This window comes from Linepithema humile, chromosome 5 (assembly GCF_040581485.1).
Source record: "Linepithema humile isolate Giens D197 chromosome 5, Lhum_UNIL_v1.0, whole genome shotgun sequence".
NCBI classification, from domain to species: domain Eukaryota; kingdom Metazoa; phylum Arthropoda; class Insecta; order Hymenoptera; family Formicidae; genus Linepithema; species Linepithema humile.
The window spans coordinates 11,513,540-11,537,905 of NC_090132.1; the positions used below are offsets into that span (position 1 = coordinate 11,513,540).

Sequence of the window (24,366 nt, forward strand, 5' to 3'; positions counted from 1 at the left end):
CCCAGTTGTTTTAGAGTTGTTTTCATCATTATTTTCCAATACCTTTAACACTTTCTTTTTTACATATGGACTACACTTGACCGTATCTTCAGCAACTAATACTATTTCTTTCGAAGGAATACGACTTAACATTGCAGCGTTTAAAACATCACATGTGACAAGTAGGCAGCAAACAAACAGTATCTGATGTCATATTATTAATAAAATTACACAATTCGTTTAATCTAGACTCGAAGGAATCTCCCTCAAAAGATATCTTTCTCTTTTGTAGAATGTCAGAATCGGATTTTGTTAGTAAACCAATACGAACTCTCGATAACAATTCACGGTAAGATCCATCTCCTTTCTGACGCATATTAATTGTTAATTCATCATAATTAAATAATGTTGTCCACAAATTTGCAACTCCTAAGCAACCGAAATATTTATCTATTTTTTCCTTTGAGAAGTTTGCAAAGATAAAATCTTCACGTACAGGAGGTAATTGAAGTAAATCTCCAAGCAAAAGAATATGCTTTTTTCCAAACCAACCATCGTCGCAATCGCTTGTGTCAAATATTTCACACAATCGAAGATGTATGTACATAAAAGTCAAATTAGATATTATTGATACTTCATCAATTATAAAAAGAATAACATCCTTTAGCTCCGTTCGCAGAATTGGTAACACATGGTCAGACAATTTTCTATATTTAGGAGTATGACCATGTTCAACAGGTAATTGAAGCAATCTATGAACTGTCAAGCCGTCTATATTAAACGCTGCTATACCAGTAGGTGCTGATACAGCAGTATCTTTTTCGAGATTTTGTTTGATCCAACATGTAACAGTTTTGATTAAAAAGCTTTTTCCAGTACCACCTTCTCCGCTAACATACAGTCGCAATATTGAATTATCTGACTGTATAGTGGTAATGATTCTGTCAAATACTCTTTTCTGATCCATGTTTAATTGTCCTATCATTTCAGAGACATCAATTTCTTGAATATTATTCTTATCACCGAGATCTTTAAAGTCTTGCATCGCTTCACCTGCTTCTATATTTTCAACACCTATCGGATTATCAGGATCATCCTGTGATTCACGTTTTTGTGCTTTATCTAAACATTCTTGAACCAACTGTTTAGCAGCTTCAAATGCTTCTTGCAATTCTTCTAGCTTTTCGTGATATTTTAATGCTTCCGTTAAATGTAGTTTTACTTTGTGAAATGATTCTGCATAAGTATCACATTCATTTTTAAGATCTTCTAATTTGTTCCACGGTTGAAACATAGGTAATAATGAAAAGAAATAATTTTCCGGTTATATCTTAATATTATATTTATAATGATTGATAAGATATCCTCGCTGTCGTCGTATAAGATAGTAACCATTGCCCATTTTATAAAATTCACCTTTGTTATTTCGTGGTTTGGCTTTTCTGATATCATACCATTTTGCGAACTCGTAAAGAGACATAAATTCCAGTTCTTCTGGTCTGTGTGGATAGTGATCATCTATCAACGATTCATGAAATAAATCTGTCGATTGACTAGCAAGTGCCTCAATCTCTTTACGAGTTTTTAATTTTCGTGATCTAATTCGATTAACATCTAACCATCTAATAGTTGTATCTGAATCGGTTCCATATAAAGCGATACCCAGTAATGTATCAGCAGCTTCAAGAGCTCCACATTCTCTGTTACTTGTAAATCGCAAAGCAATATTCCAAAGACGGCTGGCCAATGATTTATTTGTATTATTTTTAGCATCAAGAATAATATCAGACAACTCACATTTTGCCGCTTTATTCATATATTTGGTAATGTACCAGGTAAGCAATGTCGATTTTTCGCCAATAAATTGTATATCCATATTTCCTTTCCAAGCAGTTAAAAGGACAGGATTATAATCATTTATATTGATTTCTTCTTCTGTTCGAGGAATATTGTAAAGCCTACTTTTATGTTTCAATTGTTTTCTACCTGCTATTGCAGTTTTGACCTCAATTATTTTTAAAGACTCAGTAACAGAACGAGGAAATCCAAAACGACATACTCGAACAACTTTACGTCCTACTTTTTTAGAACGAAGACAATAGTCGTTATGTTTGTGTCGTTGATGTGTATTAACACGCCTGTGCAATAGTGGTGAGAGTAGCTATACTATGAGGGTTCTAACCCATGGGGCAATGAGGGGGGTGCGGGTGAAGAGGGGAAGAGGGGTATCGGATAACAGTGGAGGGGGTAATAACGTCATCGTTTTTGGAGGAGAGGGGGTAAATGTGGAGTGGTAGGGGTATCAGATTACAATAATTTCCGGAAGATAAGGATTGTTAATACAAATCGCGAGATAAGGATTCCCGGAAAAGATAAGGATTGTTTTTGGAAAGAGAACTCTGTTTACATCCTATGGTTTTTTTCTACACATCAAAGTAGAGCGCCATGTTGTTGGAATCGCAATGTTTATAGTATGTAGGTTCGTGCAGGTTTACGGATTGCGTCATCGCTGTATTTTAGAACAAAAGCCCATAGCAACAGGCAGCCACGTCAACATTTTTCGGCGCCATGTTGTTAGATTTCAATTTTGTATGCAACAAAATAATTCCCGGAAGAGATAAGATGAGGATTGTTAATACAAATCGATAGTTTTATTCAGTGTCGTGTGCAACAAGCGGGTATATAAAGCATGTGAAAAAGAATAGGGAACCATCAGTCGTTCGAAATCATTGTGAAAATCACTAGTTCGCTGTGACGTTTACTAGCAACGATGTTTTGCACCATGTCAACCGTGAATAATCAGATCAACGAACAGCAGAGTGCGAAGAAGCTGCAATTACCTAACGTGTAAGTTGACTCTCTTACTATTTGCACTTTTAAACTCACCGCCATTGTTACACTTTGAACTCACGCAAGCTTTTATCCACAGAAATAAAAGTAATTCACCAAGTAATTCACCAAGAAGCATGATCACGCCTCCCAGAATTTTAGCTAGAAGATACCCGTTGACAAAAACCGGCTATAAATATCTGGATATCGGAATCAATATTTCTACGCCGAGCCACATAGAAATCGCTCTCGGTGACAACCATGGCAGAGAGATACATTTTACATACAACATGTGGAAGATCCTCCTGGATCAACGACATGCCATCCACCATTTCTTTAACAATGATGAAGACAAAGCACATGCATCATCTCAAACCATCGAACATGTCACGCTACGGTTTGGAAAGATAAATAATCTAAAAGTGCTGCGTCTGGAAACATCAACGGTGTGTTTAGCAATGTCACACAACACCATATATAACATGATCGCTCTCGAGTATTGTGTGGATCGTATCGTTCAATCGTTGAACAACGTCACTAGTATGGTCGACATCAAGTTCACACACTTTCGAAAAATCGCGAGCGGTGCGAAGGATCCCATCGCGGTGATACGTGAGAGCGAATCGTTCGATAAGAATGATATAATCGATTGTGAGCTGTTAGCTCAGGTCTTTGGATCGCAATAATTCTAGCATATCACATACTTTATTGTTAAAATATTTTCACCATCATAATGTATTTATTAGATGCATCTGTTTAATAAATATTATTTCAATTAAATTATTTTTTATTATCTCGACTATATACCTTTCTCACCCTATCCGCTATACCGACTTATCCTACAACGCGCGCATCAAAGTAGAGTGTCTGTTTAAATCGCGTCATCGCTGTATTTTAGAACAAAGAGGTAGCATTTGAGCGCCGTTTCTTAGAGGGTGTGATAAGGATTGTTAATACAAATTGTAGGCATCGCCATGTTGCTAGATGCGTAATCATGTTTGGAGGAGAGGGGGTAAATGTGGAGTGGTAGGGGTATCAGATTACAATAATTTCCGGAAGATAAGAATTGTTAAGAGGATGCTGAAGTGACGGGCGAACTCCGACGCGAAAGCGCCATCATTTCGATGGTACTAAAAATGAAATGACATTATCGGCGCAGCCTACGGACCTATGCCGCGTAGGTCCGTGTGTACGCATTTGTTTGTAGTGGTGACTCACTACACTGACGTGTGGTCTGTGTACGTGTGTCATCGGAAGTTTGTAAACAAACGATGCTTGCGCTTGTTTCCTCGACTGAAATTTCGTCGCAAAGCTGCAATATAATGTCCGAGAAAACATAAGCGTATACAAGGTGTCAAATAAATACAAACTAAATATGACAAAATAATAAATAAAAAATATACATATAATACTATATATATCATTGAAGAAAAATGTCATATACTTTTCTTACTTTTATCCTTATGTAGTAAATACTAAATAACTAATTAATCAATTAATTAATATATACATATACACATATATTCAATAAATATTTATCTTTATTTTGTATTTTATATGATAATGACTAAAATAATGAAAGTATATATTATTTCAGTTATATAAAATACAAAATAAAGATAACTATATTTAATATGTATATGTATGTATTCAATAATTAATTAACTTATTTATTTATTTTGTATTTATTACATAAGAATAAAAATAGGAAAAGCATATAACATATTTTTCCAATTAGATATATAGTATTATACATACATTTTTCAAATAAAATATTTTATCATATCTAACTTATATCTATTAGACACCTTGTATAAGTCTATTTTGTCTCGTATGTACATCATTCAGCCATACGATAGAATTTCAATTGCGAGAAAAAAGGTTAAATGACCTTATAAATTATCTCATAAAATATAAACAGACCACACGTGCAGTAAATTGCTAACTAAAATAAATACGTATTTCTTCAAATCTGTCAGCTGACGTTAGATCGCCTATGACAATATTTCTTAAAATCTGCCAGTTCACGAATAAATCGTTTTTAGCTCTCTTTTTTCTAAACTGTCAGCTGACGTTAGATCGCCTCTGACTATATTTATTAAAAATTGTCAGCTCACAATAGATCGCCTCTGACAATATTTCTTACAATTTGCCAGTTCACGAATAAATCGTCTTTAGCTCTCTTTTTTCTAAACTGTCAGCTGACGTTAGATCGTCTGTGACAATATTTATTTAAAATTGTCAGCTCACGATAGATCGCCTCTGACAATATTTCTTACAATTTGCCAGTTCACGAATAAATCGCCTTTAGCTCTCTTTCTTCTAAACTGTCAGCTGACGTTAGATCGCCTCTGACTATATTTATTTAAAATTGTCAGCTCACGAAAGATCGCCTCTGGCTTGTCTTATTCTATATTGCCAGTCCACGACAAAGCCGCCTCTGGCTTGAAGACAAGAATAAGAATTTTCTTCTAATGCCAGTCCACGAGAAAACCGCCTCTGGCTTGTCTTATTCTATATTGCCAGTCCACGAGAAAACCGCCTTTGGCTTGTCTTATTCTATATTGCCAGTCCACGAGGAAACCGCCTCTGGCTTGAAGACAAGAATAAGAATTTTCTAATGCCAGTCCACGAGAAAACCGCCTCTGGCTTGTCTTATTCTATATTGCCAGTCCACGAGAAAACCGCCTCTGGCTTGTCTTATTCTATATTGCCAGTCCACGAGGAAACCGCCTCTGGCTTGAAGACAAAAATAAGAATTTTCTAATGCCAGTCCACGAGAAAACCGCCTCTGGCTTGTCTTATTCTATATTGCCAGTCCACGAGAAAACCGCCTCTGGCTTGTCTTATTCTATATTGCCAGTCCACGAGGAAACCGCCTCTGGCTTGAAGACAAGAATAAGAGTTTTCTAATGCCAGTCCACGAGAAAACCGCCTCTGGCTTGTCTTATTATATATTGCCAGTCCACGAGGAAACCGCCTCTGGCTTGTCTTATTCTTTAAGGTGCCTTTTCACGCTGACGCTCGACGCTCATTTTTAGCGTCCAAATATGTCACGTGAACAAAGTTGACGCTGGATGTAAGAAATGCATGAAAAGAGTTTCTCGTAAAATTTAGCGTCAGTCAGGGTCTGCGTCGGTATTTATCAATATTCGTATATATCAAAACTGCTAAAAGTTTTTGTCACTGATTTTGTTCAGTTAGTTTTTTCACTCGCTTTATTAATAATTATTGTTTTAAATATTAAAAAAAGTGTAATTAAGTAGGAATAAGATAAAAACCTTTGGTTACCAGTTCTACTTATTTTATCAAAAATGCTAAAAAAATGTTTATTAATAATTTTTTTATCATATGTAATATTTTTTATTATATGTTTACAAACATAAAATATTTACTTCATATCATATTATTTATTTTGATAAGTATACAAAATGTATATCTTTTCAATTAAACAAAGTTTCATATTATTGCAAACTTTGATAAGTATAGTAGGAAAAACGATATTAGAATAGTTGTTCAGTATTAGAAAATTTCTAATGTAATACTTAAGAATAGCATTTTTCAAAGTTAGAAAATTAATTGTATAGAATAAAAATGCACAGCATATTTGTATATATTATATTTCAAGCTTTTATTTATAATAAAATAACTTTTTATTGAATTAAATTTACATAACATTGATATTAAATTTACATAATTAAACATATATAATATAAAGATAATTATAAAAATATATTTTGCAAATAAATACAATACTGCTGATTCTTCCAAACCTCAAAAAGTATCATTTTTAATTCATTACTTATTTATTCTTTTTATTTTCTTTATATATATGTAGTATTGGATAATAAATTCAATTATTACTTTTTATTACTTAAATAACATCCATTTTTATTGACAAGGTTGAAAGACCACATGAGACATATGCAAATCCAATAGCGAATAGCACGCACAGACAGATCATCGCACAGATCGCACGACTTGACGCTAAAGCTAAAAAAATCCAGCTTTTTTTTCTTGACGCTAGCGTCAACTCGAAGTCACGTGACTATGGGCAACGCTGAAACGAGCGTCCCATGAATTTGCACCTTTATTGTAAGATACTTTTATTACGTCATATGCTTTATGTATATATATATATAATGTATATTATATGCTCCACATTATCTATATTTATATCAAAATATTTTTCTAAGAAATTGACATCATTTTGTATACTCTTTTTACAATAAATGTATATGATATATGCCATATTTTTTATTTCTAAAGCATGAAATATAAAGATATTTTTATTTTTTTGTGTCTATCATTTGTAAAAAAATTTTGATAAAAGAAACAACATTAATTTTGCGACTTGCAATAATCTGTTTCATTATATGCTTCTTTTAAATACTTACACTTAGCCTTATTTTATGTGATTAACTTGGTATTTAAAATACGTATCAAAATCGAAAATGTATTTCTATTACAGTAGAAACGAAACATTCTTGTCTTACAACAGAGAAAAATGGCAAAATATAATATTGTCTAAAGTACAGTCCAATAAAAACTGTTAAAATTGAACATTTTATAAAACCACTGTGATTCATGAAAAATCAGAATTATTATTTCAAAAATATAGATATATTTCGACTGTGTGTTTTAAACTGCACTACACATTCAAAATTCACAGAATAAATTTATTTCTGCAAAGTTGTGTATAATGTCAGTGGAAAAGTGATTTATTTGTTATTACATATACATGATATTTTACCATTCCTTTCTGGTGTAAGACTACAATGTTTTTTTTCTACTGAACTAGAAATTAATTTTATATTTTGATGTGTATTTTAGATACCAAGAAAAACGCATAAAATAAGGCTAGTTGTAAGTATTTAAAAGAAGTATATATTGAAACAGATAATTGCAAGTCACAAAATTAATGTTTTTTTTATCAAGATTTTTTTACAAATGATACATACAAGAAACTAAAAATACCTTTATATTTCATGCTTTATAAATAAGTTATATGACATATACATTTATTATAAAAATATATACAATATACAAAATGATATTAACTTTTTACATAGATACTTTGATGTGAATATACATAATATGGAGCACATAATATACATAATATATACACATAAAGCACATGAATAAAAGTATTTTGTAGAAATTAGAATATGAATGTATGTAATTAAATAATATAAATGTTTGCAAAAATGTTGCAAAATTTATGTATAATACATACACTTTTTTATCCTTCAGAGTGCCTTCAACCCATTTTTTTCAGCCGGGTTTCGTAGCACATAACACAAACACACACACACGCACAACTAACACACACATAACTAACCTAAAAGATTCTGTATATGACAGATAGCACTGAGAACTGTATAGCGCCTCTATCCCAAAATCTCGGAACTAATCTATAGCTCTTTTTTACCTTATTCTTTCTATATTGCTGCACCATGCTTTACATAAATCTGGAAAAGGGTGGCGTTTTGAAAATAAGTCTCTAAGCTCTATTTTTTTGGTTTTCCATTATTGTTTCATACGCTCTTCTTCGGCACATGGTCTTGTTTTGCAGATTGAAGCAGTATAATTTTGATATAAAAGATATAATTCTTTGAGGTGACATTGTCAGTAAATTTTCAAAAATTTTTTTTATTTTTTGGTTTAAATTTGACCAACTGCCGAAAGATTAGCATATGTACTTTATTTACACCAAAGAATTTGTAATTCTATTAAAGCAATAAAAAACGCCACCCTTTTTAGAAAATTGAAGTTTCGGTCGGTAACAATATGACTTCAGCATCCTCTTAATACAAACATGAGCCATTGTTATGCTTATAGTTAGTGTCGTGTGCAACAAACGGGTATATAAAGCGAGTGAGAAAAATATGAATCTTCAAAATCATTCGCAATGGAGAAGGAGCGCGATCTTACCGTACGAGCAGCGAATATCAAAACGACGGGAGAGTTCCTTCCATGGGACTACGAGTGCAACGAGTACCTCGATTCTCTCAAGGAACAATGTCGCAAGAGACAACGCACCGGAGTAGTCAACTCTCTGGTGGCGCAAATTGCGCGTCTGGAGGGTGTGAGGGACGCCCTGCACGAGCGTTTCGTACCCATCGGTGCTGGATACGGTGGATACGAGAAGAAGGGCTACACGTGGAAGGAGATCGAGACGGCGTTTAGGAACCGTGTGCTGACGGGTGTGGTTGTCAATCGCGAATACATCGATCCTCATGAATTTTTTGAAAATGTAAAAAATACGGTTATCGAGCGGATCCAGGGCGTCATGGCGGAACACAACAGCGTCAAGATTAACACCGCGTTCAACGGGGAATTCGTCGCGGGCGACAAGACTGCCGTGAAGACCATCGCCACCAAAAATTGCGAGTTGTTTCCCACATCCGATCTCAACGAGTGGTACACGCGGCACGTGGAGGATGATATTCTGGCGGCTTTGGAGAAGTTTCAGGAACGCGATAGCGGATGGGCGTTGTCGCGTATCCTGAATCTCACCGTCAATGTGAACAAGTTCAATCCTCTGCACGCGGGATGCCACATCGAGTTACCGTGGCAAATTATGCTAAAAAGGGCTGTGGTCAACGTGCAATCGACGGACAATGCATGTTTCGCGTGGGCGGTGGTAGCAGCTTTACATCCGGCGGAAAAGTACCCGGAAAGAGTATCGCAGTACCCGCACTATTCAACGGTGTTGAATCTGTGCGGCATTGAGTTCCCCGTGACGCTATCACAAATATCAAAGTTCGAGAAACTAAACGCCATCTCCGTCAACGTCTTCACCACCGAAGACTCAAAAATCGTCCCTCTGCGGCTCGCTGATGACAAAAAGGAGAAGCACGTCAACCTGCTATACGTGCGTAAAAACAACGATGCACACTTTGCGTGCATAAAGAACCTGCCGCGGTTGGTGAGCTCACAACTGAGCATGCACAAATGTAAAAAGTACATTTGCGATCGGTAAGTAAAAACACATTTATAGAATAATTCGAAACTTTATTCACAGTATTAATCATACAAATTATTACAGGTGTCTACACTACTTTTATACACGGGAGAAATTATCGGCGCACAGCGTCGACTGCGGGAAAATGAACGACTGCGCCGTCGTTCTCCCCAGCGAGGACGACGAGTGGCTGACGTTCCGGAATTACAATCGGAAGGAGCGGCTCCCGTTCGTAGTGTACGCCGATCTCGAATGTACGCTCGAGAAAAAGGTGGATCAGGACGGTACTACTTACGCCTACCAACATCACAGAGCCTATAGCGTAGGATTTTATGTAAGTTGCACGTACGATAATTCTTTATCTAGTTTTAAGTCGTATCGCGGTGAGGATTGCGTGACGTGGTTCGTCAACGAACTTCACGATTTGGCGCGCCGTGTGAAAGCGATCCTCACCACCGTCGTCCCCATGGCGGATCTTACGCGGGAAGAATCGGAAAAATTCCGTAGCACCGCGACGTGCCACGTGTGCGAGAAACCGTTTACGCCGGACGACACGCGGGTGCGCGATTATTGTCATCTGACCGGGCGTTACCGCGGTGCCGCGCACTCGTCGTGCAATCTAAATTACAAAGACTCCAACGTTATCCCGGTGATATTTCACAATTTATCCGGTTACGACGCGCATTTCATTATTAAAGACGTTGCCAATGCCTTTGAAGGCAACGTCGAATTGTTACCGCTGACGAAAGAGCGATACATTTCTTTTACAAAAAATGTTAAAGATACCATGGATCAAAAATCAAAATTGTGTATAAAATTACGGTTTATTGATTCGTTTAAATTTCTCAGTACAAGTCTCGACAAATTGGCATTATATTTAACTGTGGATGAATTAAAGATTACACGATCGGAATTCAATCATTTATCCGCGGAACATTTCAATTTGCTTACTCGGAAAGGTGTGTTTCCCTACGAGTACGTCGACAGCGTCGACAAGCTCCGGGACACAAGCCTGCCATCGCGCGAATCGTTTTACAGCTCGCTCACCGGAGAAACGGTATCCGAGAGTGATTACGCGCACGCGACAAACGTCTGGCAAACTTTTTCGATCGAAGATCTAGGTCAATACAGCGATTTGTATCTAAAAACAGACGTTCTTTTGTTGGCGGATATTTTCGAAAATTTTCGAAACATGTCTATAAAGAGTTACGGTTTAGATCCCGCTCATTATTACACTCTACCGGGATACACGTGGGACGCTATGTTGAAGTACACGTGTGTAAAATTCGAGTTGCTCACGGACATCGATATGGTACTGTTTGTCGAGCGCGGTATACGCGGTGGTCTCAGCCAATGCTCCAACCGATACGCCGCCGCCAACAACAAATACATGCCATCCTACGACCCATCGGAACCGTCGTCGTACCTAATGTACTATGATGTAAACAACTTGTACGGCTGGGCGATGTGTCAACCGTTGCCCTACGCCAAATTTCGATGGGTCGATGATGTCGAAAACTTTAACGTAATGTCCGTTGCATCCGATTCGGCTACCGGTTATGTGCTGGAAGTCGATCTCGAGTACCCGGTGAATCTTCACGACGCGCACTCCGATCTGCCGTTCTGCCCGACGCGCGATAAGCCGCCCGGCAAGCGGGAGATCAAATTACTCGCCACGCTGTGCAATAAGCAGCGTTATGTCATCCACTACCGTAATCTGCAGCAATGCGTGCGACACGGTCTGCGAATTGCAAAGATTCACCGCGTACTGCAATTCGCGCAATCTCCGTGGCTCCGCGGATACATAGAACTAAATACACAGTTTCGGACACGGGCGACAAACGATTTCGAGAAAAATTTATACAAATTGATGAACAACGCCGTTTTCGGCAAAACCATGGAGAATGTGCGAAATCACACGGATGTACGACTCGTTACACAGTGGGAGGGACGGTACGGAGCGGAGGCTATGATCGCGAAACCGAATTTCCACAGCCGAAGCGTGTTCTCGGAGGATCTGATCGCCGTAGAGTTGCGAAAACTCGAAGTGAAATTCGACAAGCCGATCTACGTGGGTATGTGCATCCTCGACATATCCAAGACCTGCTTGTACGAGTTTCACTACGAGTACATGGCGCCTCTCTACCGCGACAATTGTAAAATTATGTACACCGATACCGACAGTCTGATATACTTTCTGCACTGCGAGGACGCGTATCGGGATATGAAACGTGATATATCCAAATTCGACACGAGCGACTACTCCGAGGACAACGTTTACGGTATGCCGCGCGCCAACAAGAAAGTACCCGGTCTGATGAAAGACGAGAACAACGGCGCGATCATGACGGAATTTGTCGGACTGAGAGCGAAGATGTACGCGTTGAGAGTCACCGGTCAAAAAGACACCAAAAAGGTTAAAGGTGTAAAAAAGAGTGTAGTCGCTAGAACGATAACGTTCGACAATTACACTCGGTGTCTCAACGCCGAAATCGAGCTGACGCGGCGTCAATCGTGCATCCGCTCAAAGTTGCACGAGGTGTACACCGTGTCGGAGTCGAAGCTCGCGCTCAGTCCGTACGACGATAAGCGGCACGTCGTATCCGGTTCCACCGACACTCTACCATGGGGACATCGCGAGATACATTTGTAAATAATGCGTAGTAATTTATATAGTTTAATATTTTATGTATTATTGTTATTAGTTTTTTAAATGTATATATATTGTAACATATTGTAGTAATAAAGAACACCATTGTATATATATGTATAATAGTTTATTATAATACAATGTAAAATATACACAGTTTATTACAATACATCGTCTTTATTTATCCAAGAGTTGTGCGAATTGTCGAATCCCAACCACTTTACAAACACCTCATTGCGTCCTTTCGGCGCAGCACCTTCTCCACGAGATAAACGTCGGGTTGAGCGGTCTTGAGCAATTCGTGCTCGTAAAAGCCTCCCGCGACCTGATCTCCGCGATAATCTTTAATCAGATACGTCACAGGATTGGTACGTTGCACCGTGGCGATCTTAAACACCTCCGTCGACCAATTCGGCGTGTATCCTTTCTCGAATACAGTTTTGAATTTGCTCACGCGCACCGAATCACCCACCCTGAATTTCGCCGGTGCGGCAATTTTTATGTTACTGTACACGGTGTTCAAGAGTCCCTTTGCGATCGCGGGAGTGACATCGATCGGACGCATACCGATCGTACGATGTTTACGACTGTTGTATTCCGAGACCAATCGCGGTAAATCGTCGATCCACTTGTACGATCCCGCGAGCGTAAAAAACTTCCACATTTCGTTCTTCAACGTGCGATTGAATCGTTCCACCACCGAAGCCTTCATGACCGAGTATGTCGAATAATGATTGATGCCGTGTTTCTTGACAAGATTTTGGAAATCTCTGTTGTAAAATTCTTTTCCATGGTCGGTCTGCAAGTTTTTCGGAATTCTCTCCCTAAATATCGCGGAAAATGCTTTGGACGTTTCGATTCCACCTTTGGTCTTTAAGGGCACGGCCCACGCGTACTTGCTCAGCACATCGATAATCGGTTAGAATGTAGTTGCAGCCGCCGTTGGATCGCGAGTACGGTCTCATCTCGACAATGTCAGCCTGCCACAAATCGTCGTATCCTTTCACGACGACTGGCCGACGCGTAAAGTTTCTTCTCGCCGGTGCGTGGAGCTCGTCCACGAGCGATCTCCTCTCCAGGCTCACCGCTTCCTTCTTGCTCATTGTGATTCGTTTTGCTTCTTCTTCTTCATCGCATCATCGTAGTATTCGATGAAATTTTTGCAGCTTGTTACGACAGTGTACTAGAAGACTCCAAGGAGGAATTTTCGGTGTTTTTGAAAGAATTTATCCTACCGATATTGATGCAAAAGTTGTGCTCTTCCATCGAGTAGCGCCACACTCTCGTCGAGGAGACCTTTCAGATCGTGAATCTGTCGTTCCAACGCCACGTATCTGGTCTCGATGTAATCGTCGTGGTCTCTCTTCCAGGTCCGCTCGGTATTCTCCGAATCTTCGAGTCTCGAAAGTACTTCTCGCTTAAAATTTTCACAGAGCATACGATTTCGATTCTCACGATCGCTCATAAGCTTGAGGTGATGATCCAGATGCAGCTTGTTGACGGCGTCGGTGTCCGCTTCAGGGTCGGCGAGATGTCTGATCACGCGCGACTTGGCGTTGAAAACCTCACCATCCTTGCAGAGACAATTCTCGCGCACGTAATTCTTCGAGACTCCGCCGCTCTGTCTCGTCACCCTGGCGCTTCCTCCTCCTAGCTGTAGTCCGAATTTGTTGATAGACATTCCTGTAGCATCACACGAGCAATACTGGCGATAGTTGAAAAGCTGTGATCAATTTATAATCAGACCGGCTTCGCGCAGTTCCTCGATAATCGAGAGAAACTCGTTATCGTGCGCGTTGTTTCCCGCCTGACGGGAGGCGTCCAGCAATCGAAGGCGATCCACCAATTCGTTCGGATCATCCCAGTGCACGTAATCGACCGCGTTGTCGGTCACAGTGATGGTCTGTGGTACGTTACACTTGGGTAACGTGCGACCCACACCTCTCTTGTCGAGATGTGCAACACCTCCACCTTTCTTAGATATCAGAGGTGTGATGATATGTTTGTATTTGTATCCTTTGTTTCCCAAAACAGGTAAATGCGCGTTATGACCGCGTCTGTGAGCGTTAGTAGCGAGTAGTATGCTCTTGTACTTTTGTTTGTCAGCCTCCGTACACAGCGTATCGTCGGGAAGTCTTTTGAATATTAATTCAAACAGGCCGGGTGTGCCAGCGTATTTCACACCGTCCACGATCACATTGTCGTCTTTATCAATGTCGAAGGTCTTGTCCCCGAGAAACGTTCCCGCATCGTTGAAGTATACACCGTACACGTTGTCGATCCCTCTCTTCTTGTCACCGCTCAAGAGCTCCCCGATGTACTCTTGACCCAGCGGACCCATTTGGCCGTACAGAGCTTCCCGACCATCGGACGTTTGCATCGTCTGTCTCACGGATGTTACGAAAGACGGGTCCGTGGTTTCGAACACGTTTTCGGTCGGTAAATATGTCGGCGCTTCAAACACCAATTTTTGCGGCTGGAACGGAGTCGAGGCTTGTATCGGTGGCGTCAATGGGGTCTGTATCGGTGTCGTCAACGAGGTACGCTTGATTTTCTTCTTCTTCTCAGAGCTTGTCCGCTTTCGTTTGATGTCCGGTTCGTTTTTAATCTCGAGATCGTCAACCGAATCAACGTCACCCTTGATGTTCTCGACGATTCGTTTCAACGGTTCTACGATCGGTTTCAACCGTTTCTCCAATTGCACCTCTTGCTCCACTCTACCCGTCTTCAACGTCCGATGCTTCTTGCGAATCGACTCGCTCGTACGAGCGATTTCCTTCGCGATCTTCTCCCTCTCGTCGATATCTTTCGTGTCAAGCGTCATCGTCAACGTCTCGAGAACAACTAACCATTCCGCGGTACCGCAAACTCGTTAAAACCACGTTTGTAACGTCCATCGTTAATCGCACTATCCTTGTCTATCACTAAAAATCCGTACTTGTGCTGCCAACATGCGTGACACAATGTACCGAAATCTTCGTACGTCATGTCCGTATTCACATGATCGTTGTAGACGTGCTTAAGGTTTGTTCCATCCTGCTTGAATATTACGAGTAAATTCGCGTTGTCGCGCACGAAATGTTTCGGTATTTTTGCATACGTTTGGCATAGATAAAAACAATCGACCTTCGAATGTCGACCCATAGCAAAGTACTCACGTATCGCATTCTGCTTGTCGCACGCTATATCGTCGAAGACGAATACGGAATTCGGTAACGCCTCGCTGTGCGGTACAATTGTGTTGTTGTCCGAGAATGTAAAGTAGCCGATTTCATCGATCGATCCGAGCAATCTTTCGAGATATCGATACTTTGGTTGATTCAACGATTTCGAGTACACGTACACGTTTTCGAAACGTACACCGTTCGGACTTTCCAGCAGACTAATCATTACATTGGTTTTACCGCAATTCGAGGGACCGCAAATGATACCGCGTATCGTGTTTGGCAGCATTTTACCGTGTCTGCACGCCTTCTCACAAACCCCTTGCGTCTTATCATCCATGTTTTTCACACGGATCGTGTACGGTTGTTGTACAAATTTCATTTTTTCTTTACCAGACTCTTTCTCATCCTTGTTATTACGCGACGAGTGCGCAGCATCGGTTGTTGGAAAGAGCGGTATTGGTTAATGATCGATACGCGCCTCCTATTTATAGGTGAGCGCTGTCGAAACACACCTCAGTTGGAAATATGATTTACACGCGATACGTTAGAATTCGCGCTCTATGAAACGATACAAGGGTGCCGGTTTACTGAACAGTGTGATAAATCGACTACCGTTGGAGCTGCATATACCCGGCTACCAATTTTGCGGGCCGGGGACTCGTCTGCGGAAACGACTCGCGCGAGGGGATCGAGGTATCAATCCGTTGGACGCGGCGTGTCGCGATCACGACATCGCGTACTCGCAAAACCGCGAATCAGCGGACCGCCACGCAGCCGATCGCGTTCTCGCCGATAAAGCGCGGGTGCGGATCACCGCTGCGGACGCGACTCTCGGTAAGAGGGCTGCTGCTACCGCCGTATGGGCTGCTATGAAAGCAAAGACGAAATTGGGGATGGGTATGACAAAGAGAAAGAAGAAGAAGACCAAGAGGAGAACGCTTCCGACGGTGAAACGCGGTGGTATGTTACCGTTGTTACCGCTCTTGGGAGTCATCGGTTCGCTTGCCGGTGGAACGGCGGGTGTTGCAAAGGCGGTGAACGACTCTAAGGCCGCGCGACGACAACTCGAAGAGACGAAACGTCACAATAAAGCAATGGAAGGACGGAGGATTTATCTCGCTCCGTACAAGCGGGGCAAAGGATTGAAGAGAAAAAAAAACGTCGAAAAAACGATAGAGATGCCCACGGGTGCCACCACCAATCTACAGTTGTTACAAATAGCAAAGCGTATGCGAATACCGTATTTCCGAGGTGTCTACATGCGTAACGCTTTACCCGACAAGATACATAAAAATGAGAGCGGTATCGTGAATTTGGACGATGTCGACGGGCCGGGCACGCATTGGGTGGCGTACGCCAAGAGAGGCGATCGCGCCGTATACTTTGACAGCTTTGGCAATTTGCAACCGCCGAAGGAGCTTACACGCTACCTCGGAGAAACCGATACAACGATAACGTACAATCGCACGGTCTACCAGACGTACGATCAAACGATCTGCGGACAATTGTGCCTCCTGTTCCTTCAGAAAATAAATATAAAAATCGATCCGCCATCAATCGACATCAGTCGTCGATGGAATCTCGACAATGTCGCTGACGCTCACTCTAAGCGGTAAAAGCAGCGTTCTCACGGTGGATTATTTTCCACCGATAGACTTGAGCGATGGGGACTACGAGCTCGGCCTAACCACGATGGAGACCTACAACACGATTCCGAACGTGACGGTAGCGAACAATAAATTTTATTTCGACGACAATGACGAAGAAATTACAATTCCCGAAGGATCGTACGAATTGGACGCCATTGCTTCTTATCTGAAACGCGCGATACTGCAAAAACGAGGAAAAAGTGAAGAGCAAGATTATCCATTGTCACTTCGTCCCAACGTTAATACCATGAAGAGTGAAATCATGTGAGCTTTTCGAATAAATTTCGCCAAACCGAATACCATCGGACCGCTGTTTGGATTTTCGACGGGTCGTATACTGGAACCGAGAAAGTTGCACGAATCAGATTCCTCGGTAAACATCGTCAACGTAAACATTATTCGAGTGGAATGCAGCATAACCACGGGTGCGTACGCCAACGACAGGTCGGTGCACACGATACACGAATTTTCACCGAACGTGCCTCCGGGATATAAAGTCTCAGAAACACCGGCGCAAATCATTTACCTTCCGGTCATCGCGAGGAGCGTTACCGATATCACCTTGCGTGTGGTGGATCAAGACGGACGATTGATCGATTTTCGCGGAGAGGAGATTACCATCAAACTGCACTTGCGGCGACGTGGTGCGAGGAAATGCTCGTGTTGAACGAACAGCGAGTGATTGAGAGAACAACGAAAATTGGGAAAACATCGCCATTCAAGAGGCTCAGTACGACGAACGTAAACTTTTTAAAATCGTTGGGATTCGTTGTGAGAAACGTTTAAAGAGATGGATATACTCGACATCGCTGACGAGCCCGTCTTCGACGAGCGTATCGTGAAATATGAGATGCACACGTACAATCCGTACGCTAACACGACGTTGGGACACAGCGACGAGATACGAATACCGATACAGCAACAGGATTTGTACACGTTACCGTGTGAGAGTTTTCTCTACGTTGAAGGAAAACTCGTTACTTCTGCCGATGAGAATAGAGATAACGTGTGTATAATGGGAAATAATTGTGTTGCGTTCATGTTTGATGAAATGCGATACGAGCTCGACGGAGTTGAAATCGATCGTAACAGAAACGTTGGAATAACAAGCACGATCAAAAACTATGTATCGCTGACGACGGAGAAGAGCAAGACGCTGAAATACGCATCGTGGAATCCGGATGGATATTCGTTGCTCGATGGAAACTTTAATTTTTGCGTTCCGCTCAATACTCTTTTAGGATTCTGCGAGGACTACAAACGGATTGTAATCAACGCTCGTCACGAACTTGTATTGATACGATCGCGCAACGATAACAATTCTCTCGTTGGACGAGCCGGTGCGAATCCGACGATCGAGCTACTCAAGATACAGTGGCGAATGCCGCATGTATCTCTGAGCGAAGTCAACAAGCTGTCTCTTCTTCGAACTTTGGAAAGCGGACGATATCTGAGCGTGTGCTTCCGTTCGTGGGATCTGTACGAGTTTCCTCTGCTGCAGAATACAACGAAGCATTCCTGGGCGGTCAAAGCCGCGACGCAATTGGAAAAACCGCGATACGTAATCTTCGCTCTCCAAACCGGTCGAAAAAACGTACTGTCTGAAAACGCTACGCAATTTGACGCTTGTAAACTTACCAATGTGAGACTGCATCTGAATTCAGATTTTTATCCGTACGACGACATGAATTTGGATTTCGACAGAAATCGATACGCTATACTGTACAATATGTATGCGCGTTTCCGCAAAGCTTATTATGGACAGGACGATACGTATTTGGACATCGATGAATTCTCGAAAGCCGGTCCGTTCGTAGTCATAGATTGTTCGCGACAAAACGACTCTGTCAAGAGCGCCACCGTTGACGTGCGAATAGAATTTGATTGTAAGGAAAATATACCGGCCAACACCACCGCCTATTGTCTCATTATACACGATCGAATGGTCGAATATAATCCGCTGAACAACATTGTGCGCAGACTCGTATGATTTTTTTTTTATAAATTGGAGATGCGTACGCGGACATGTCAGTTTTCCGACGGTCGACGATGATGTCTGACGTACCAATTTTCGTCGATCTGCAAGGTTACGCGTTCAACAACATTTTTATCGTGAAAGAGGTAGCGGTACTTCGCGATGGCGAAACGTTATCTCATTACGTATTTCGTGAACACGTACCGTGGTATCTGTTGACGAAATCGGAAAAATCGCTGGCGTGTTGGTTACGGATACACCACCACGGCTTCCGATGGGAAGATGGACACGTCTCGTACAGTCAGATGAAAAGTCTTATCAACAATGCCATTGGTACGGAACCGTCTCTGATATACGTGAAAGGACTCGAGAAGAAAAAGTGGTTGTGCGAGATTTTGGAAGATGATGTAGAGATTGAAACAATAGATGCGGATTACGAAGATATCGCACGCCTGACGAACTTGGATGTAATCGGAACCTTGCGCTGCGCGTATCACACGAGACATTGCGCTATGCGGAATGTTTGCAAATTGTACAAGTGGTGGTTTGAGCGTAACAAACGTGTAAAATAACTATGATTTATGCTAATAAAATGATGTGTATCACACTCGTATGACTTTTATTCCACCTTTTACCCATCACATAATCCACCATATAATATGGTCTATCGCTTATCTCGCAGTAAAATAGGACGTTGAATAGGATGGGGAAAGAGTCTGGTAAAAAAAAAAAATGAAAAATTAATTTATTTAATATAAATAATATTTATTAAAAAACTAAAAAAAATATATGTACATTTGAGCGAACAGAATTTTTTCAATTGTATAAAAAATGTTTTTTCGACGCCTTTCCACCGCCGCCGCATCGATATCCCTCCGCTTGCCTCGTTTCCTCCGTTCTTTCCTCGCGAGGAATCGACTGGCGAAACCGACGACTTCGAAAGCGCGCCGCAGGAACCTCGCCCGACCAAGTTTTCCTCCGACTCTTCTTCTCCACCACCACCTGTTTGAACTGCAAAAAGTCAAAATTAAAAATTAATGAATTAATTAAAAAAATTTGAGTATGAAAATATAAAATCAAAAAAATTTGTAGTGTTAAATCAACTCACCTCTCGATTTTCTTCTTTTTACTTTACTCCCCCGTTTGATAATTGTAATCGGGAGAGTAAGAAATCACAGGGGGGCTGTATCCTGTGAAAATTTTATTGTTTAAAAAAAAATAAAATTCGAGCATAAAAGTAACTGTAAAAATTTTCAATCTTTCTTACCTCTGTCACCCATTCCCCATCCGTCTTGCGCGTAGCCTTCCTCATCCCCTCCTTCATAATACCTCTCCTCTTCCTCAGTCTGTAATTCCTCTTCCTCAGTCTGTAATTCCTCTTCCTCAGTCTGTAATTCTTCTTCCTGCTCTTCCTCCTCCTCGCGAAGTGAGCTCGTCGATTCGTCGCTCGCGAGATCGACGAGCTCAGGCGTTAGAACAATTCGAGCGCGAGCTGAAACATTAAATTTTTTGTAAAATTTCCTAATATAAAATCGATGCTGTTATTTTATTTCATATAAATAATGTATGCAGCGACTTACACGAGGGTCCGGCTTTGTCGCTCGCGAGATCGACGAGCTCAGGCGTTAGAACAATTCGAGCGCGAGCTGAAACATTAATTTTTTTTTTTGTAAAATTTCCTAATATAAAATCGATGCTGTTATTTCATATAAATAATGTATACAGCGACTTACACGAGGGTCCGGCCTCAGGCGAGGTATCTGCTCGACGTCTTACCCCGAGACGTCGAGTAGCTCGCTCGTCACGGTTTTGACGCGTACCACGCACCACACCCTCCACCACCATGGTTTTTTTAGGTGTTGAATGTTGTAGCGTTCCTAAAAAAAAAAAAAAAAAAAAAAATGATTTTAATTTTTTAAAACTTTGTTTTAATATTCATAATACAAAAAAAAATAGAAACTTACCATTTTTTACCGCACCATGATAGCAATTCGACAGCCTGATGATATAGCCTCCCACATCCTCTTCCTCGTTGTCGTTGAACGCTCGCCTTGTCTCGATTATTTCGCCAGCAATAATCAAGAGCTGCAGATAAATCGAAAAATGTCCCAAACGGAATAAAACCGCGAGCACCGCACTAGGGCACGCACCCGCAAACTTTGCGAATACCGCATAATTATTATCGTCGTTGTCGGATAACGATGATAAATAATTATCGATGTATAGCCCGTTTAAGTTACACGCTAATCGCAAACACGAATCAATAATTTTCCGCAAACTAGACATTTTTAAAACGAATAACCAGCTCCCGGATGATTTCCTACGTTCCACTCGAGCCTTGAGAAGTTAATACGTCGATGCAATAGTTAATCCCGGCTTATATACCCTTACATCAAAGATGCCGCTAAATCTTATTATAATCTAATTATGTTCACAGATAGCTAACATTCGTATCGATATCCACTATAGTTTACAATAATATGTCGAAGACGAGATAACTCGCTCGACAGCAGCATTTCCTTTTCGAGGAACAGTAATCGTGGATCTAAGGTTTCGCTAGGACGATAGGTGCTAAGCTATTCGTCGCTAACTAACATTCGTATCGATATCCACTATAGTTTACAATAATATGTCGAAGACGAGATAACTCGCTCGACAGTAGCATTTCCTTTTCGAGGAACAGTAATCGTGGATCTAAGGTTTCGCTAGGACGATAGGCGATAGGCCAGCGTATCATATTTCCATTTATTCAACGTCTATCGTACGTCTTTGAACCTCTATCGAACGTCTATCGTATATCTTTTAACGTATTGTTGAACGTCTTACGTACAACTTTTAACATCTTTTGTACATCTTTTCAACATTACTTAAACCACTTTTAACATCTATCAAACGTCTTTTAACGTTTATTACTACAGCGAAATTGACGTTTTTGCGTCGAGCTGTATATAAGGTGTGCGGAAGAGAGAAATTTATCAGTTCAAAGTGTGCACGCGGTGGAGAAAAAAGTATAGAAAAATGGAGCGTGATCAGAATAGAAAAAATTCCGAATACGAGAAGTGTAAGGATTGCGGAGTGTACCACAAGCCGATAGCTGTGGTCGAGCCTCGTCCGAGAACGACTCAAGCGCCTCCCGTCCCTCCTCGTAATCGTGAAAGGCGTTAAAGGCTCGGTTGAAACAATTTTTTTTTTTTGTAAAAAATGTATAGATGAAAAAAAATATGAATAAAATTTGTTAATACTAATCTTATTGCGATTTTTTCTCCTTTCACCTACCATCCTTAAATTACATATTAAGTTTAGATTAGAGTTCCTATTAAATTTATATTTTTACCGCGGATAATTTGTATTAAGAAGAAAATATAAGTATATTATTGGTGTTTAGAATAAATGCATAACTTAAATAATTCACTCTATATTATTCGCCACAATTAAAAGAAAAAAAATGATAGTCACTGGTCCGCTCGTTTCCTTCTATCGTGTAGTGTAACATGACGCGCGCGCTTATCTCGCAGTAGGATAGGTCAGTGAATAAGATGAGGCACAGGAATAATAATTCAAATTATTTTATTGATAAATAATATTTATTAAAAATAATTAGTTCCGCATACATGGTTCAGTGTTGTATACTCTGTTATCCCGGTTCTGCAAAAACATTGTTCATTCTTTTCTTGCACCGAGGTGTTGCATACTCCGTTCTCCCGGTTCTGCAAAATGTGTACGATCGATGTTTGATGTTGAGGAGTTGTGTGTACTTTGTGCAAATGTATCGATGTCGGCACCTTCTCTGGATGCATTTTTCTAATTTTTTCCAGTATCGCTGATCTATACTGCTTCGGTATCATATAATATATGTAGTCATAATAGTGTGAAGAGATCCTTGATATTAGACTATCCTGAGCGCATAACGAGCACAACTTTTCCATCAATATCGGCAGGATAGATTCTATTAAAAACGTCGAAAATTCCTCCTCGGAATATTCTAGTACACTGTCGTCAATTTCACTCGTCCATTCGATAAATTGTTGTCGAAATATAGTATCCGGAATATATGGTTTAATGAATGCAGGAAATGTTGTATACTTTTCAATTATTTCTTCACTGCTTTTATACTTCCTTCTACATTCCCGACATGTTGTTAACCAATCTGTGAGAGTACTCAGATTTTCCTCTCGTAAGTCGAGACTGTCTTCCATCTCTGTAATAAATAAAAATTATTAAAATAAAAAAATATCCAATTAGTTATTACGCATTCGAAAAATGTGTATTAAAGATATTTTAAAAATGTATACTTTACCTATTTCAGTTTGCACAGAGTGCAATCTTTCCTGTACGGTGGGGGCCCGTCGATGTGGTCACGCTGCCACGACTGGTTGTAGTGCAACGAGCACCGACGATAACCTTGCACTTCCGGATCCGCTCTTAAATGATCCGGTAGCCTATCCCACACGTGATCCACAAACCGAGCAAAGTTTTTTATAAGAATCACTTTCGGCACGATTTCTAATTGCTCCGCGGACAAGCTCAGAATGTCACGTTCGTCCAATAGCGCGATGAACATTTCGACTGTTATACCACTCGTTCTTCGCGGGCCTTATATACCCGCTTGTTGCACACGACACTGATTAAAACTATCGATTTGTATTAACAATCCTCATCTTATCTCTTCCGGGAATTATTTTGTTGCATACAAAATTGAAATCTAACAACATGGCGCCGAAAAATGTTGACGTGGCTGCCTGTTGCTATGGGCTTTTGTTCTAAAATACAGCGATGACGCAATCCGTAAACCTGCACGAACCTACATACTATAAACATTGCGATTCCAACAACATGGCGCTCTACTTTGATGTGTAGAAAAAAACCATAGGATGTAAACAGTTCTCTTTCCAAAAACAATCCTTATCTTTTCCGGGAATCCTTATCTCGCGATTTGTATTAACAATCCTTATCTTCCGGAAATTATTGTAATCTGATACCCCTACCACTCCACATTTACCCCCTCTCCTCCAAAAACAATGACGTTATTACCCCCTCCACTGTTATCCGATACCCCTCTTCCCCTCTTCACCCGCACCCCCCTCATTGCCCCATGGGTTAGAACCCCCATAGTATAGCTACTGGTGAGATATTTTTATTTGGAATTTTAC

General features: G+C 40.6%; 3 protein-coding genes and 1 long non-coding RNA gene across 4 annotated transcripts; 1 reads left to right on the plus strand and 3 right to left on the minus strand.

Moving 5' to 3' along the window:
* Nucleotides 1-9: 9 nt before the first annotated feature.
* Nucleotides 10-1,680, minus strand: LOC137000273 (uncharacterized). The gene has a single exon (XM_067356404.1). It carries the CDS (start codon nt 1,271-1,273, stop codon nt 149-151), a length of 1,125 nt encoding a protein of 374 aa, XP_067212505.1. The 5' UTR covers nt 1,274-1,680; the 3' UTR covers nt 10-148.
* A 9,363-nt stretch (nt 1,681-11,043) lies between these two features.
* LOC137000094 (uncharacterized) lies at nt 11,044-12,654 on the plus strand. Its single transcript, XM_067355818.1, has one exon. It carries the CDS (start codon nt 11,085-11,087, stop codon nt 12,426-12,428), a length of 1,344 nt encoding a protein of 447 aa, XP_067211919.1. The 5' UTR covers nt 11,044-11,084; the 3' UTR covers nt 12,429-12,654.
* LOC137000038 (uncharacterized) lies at nt 12,646-13,528 on the minus strand. Its single transcript, XM_067355580.1, has 3 exons — nt 13,322-13,528; nt 12,898-13,224; nt 12,646-12,750 (listed from the first exon to the last, which is right to left on the minus strand). Exons 1-3 carry the CDS (start codon nt 13,526-13,528, stop codon nt 12,646-12,648), a joined length of 639 nt encoding a protein of 212 aa, XP_067211681.1.
* A 6,366-nt stretch (nt 13,529-19,894) lies between these two features.
* Nucleotides 19,895-22,397, minus strand: LOC136999927 (uncharacterized). The gene is made up of 2 exons (XR_010890221.1): nt 20,325-22,397; nt 19,895-20,227 (listed from the first exon to the last, which is right to left on the minus strand). It is a non-coding gene; the product is annotated as an uncharacterized lncRNA (long non-coding RNA).
* Nucleotides 22,398-24,366: the final 1,969 nt, after the last annotated feature.

What these genes read in the sequence shown, in the direction of transcription:
- LOC137000273 (XM_067356404.1), bottom strand. Translation starts at nt 1,273, where the DNA reads ATGTTTCAACCGTGGAACAAATTAGAAGATCTTAAAAATGAATGTGAT.
- LOC137000094 (XM_067355818.1), top strand. Translation starts at nt 11,085, where the DNA reads ATGGTACTGTTTGTCGAGCGCGGTATACGCGGTGGTCTCAGCCAATGC.
- LOC137000038 (XM_067355580.1), bottom strand. Translation starts at nt 13,528, where the DNA reads ATGAGCAAGAAGGAAGCGGTGAGCCTGGAGAGGAGATCGCTCGTGGAC. An exon ending in ATTATCGATGTGCTGAGCAA is followed by an intron (nt 13,225 to 13,321) that starts GTACGCGTGGGC and finishes AAAAACTTGCAG; the next exon opens with ACCGACCATGGAAAAGAATT. An exon ending in CCGCACCGGCGAAATTCAGG is followed by an intron (nt 12,751 to 12,897) that starts GTGGGTGATTCG and finishes CGCGGAGATCAG; the next exon opens with GTCGCGGGAGGCTTTTACGA.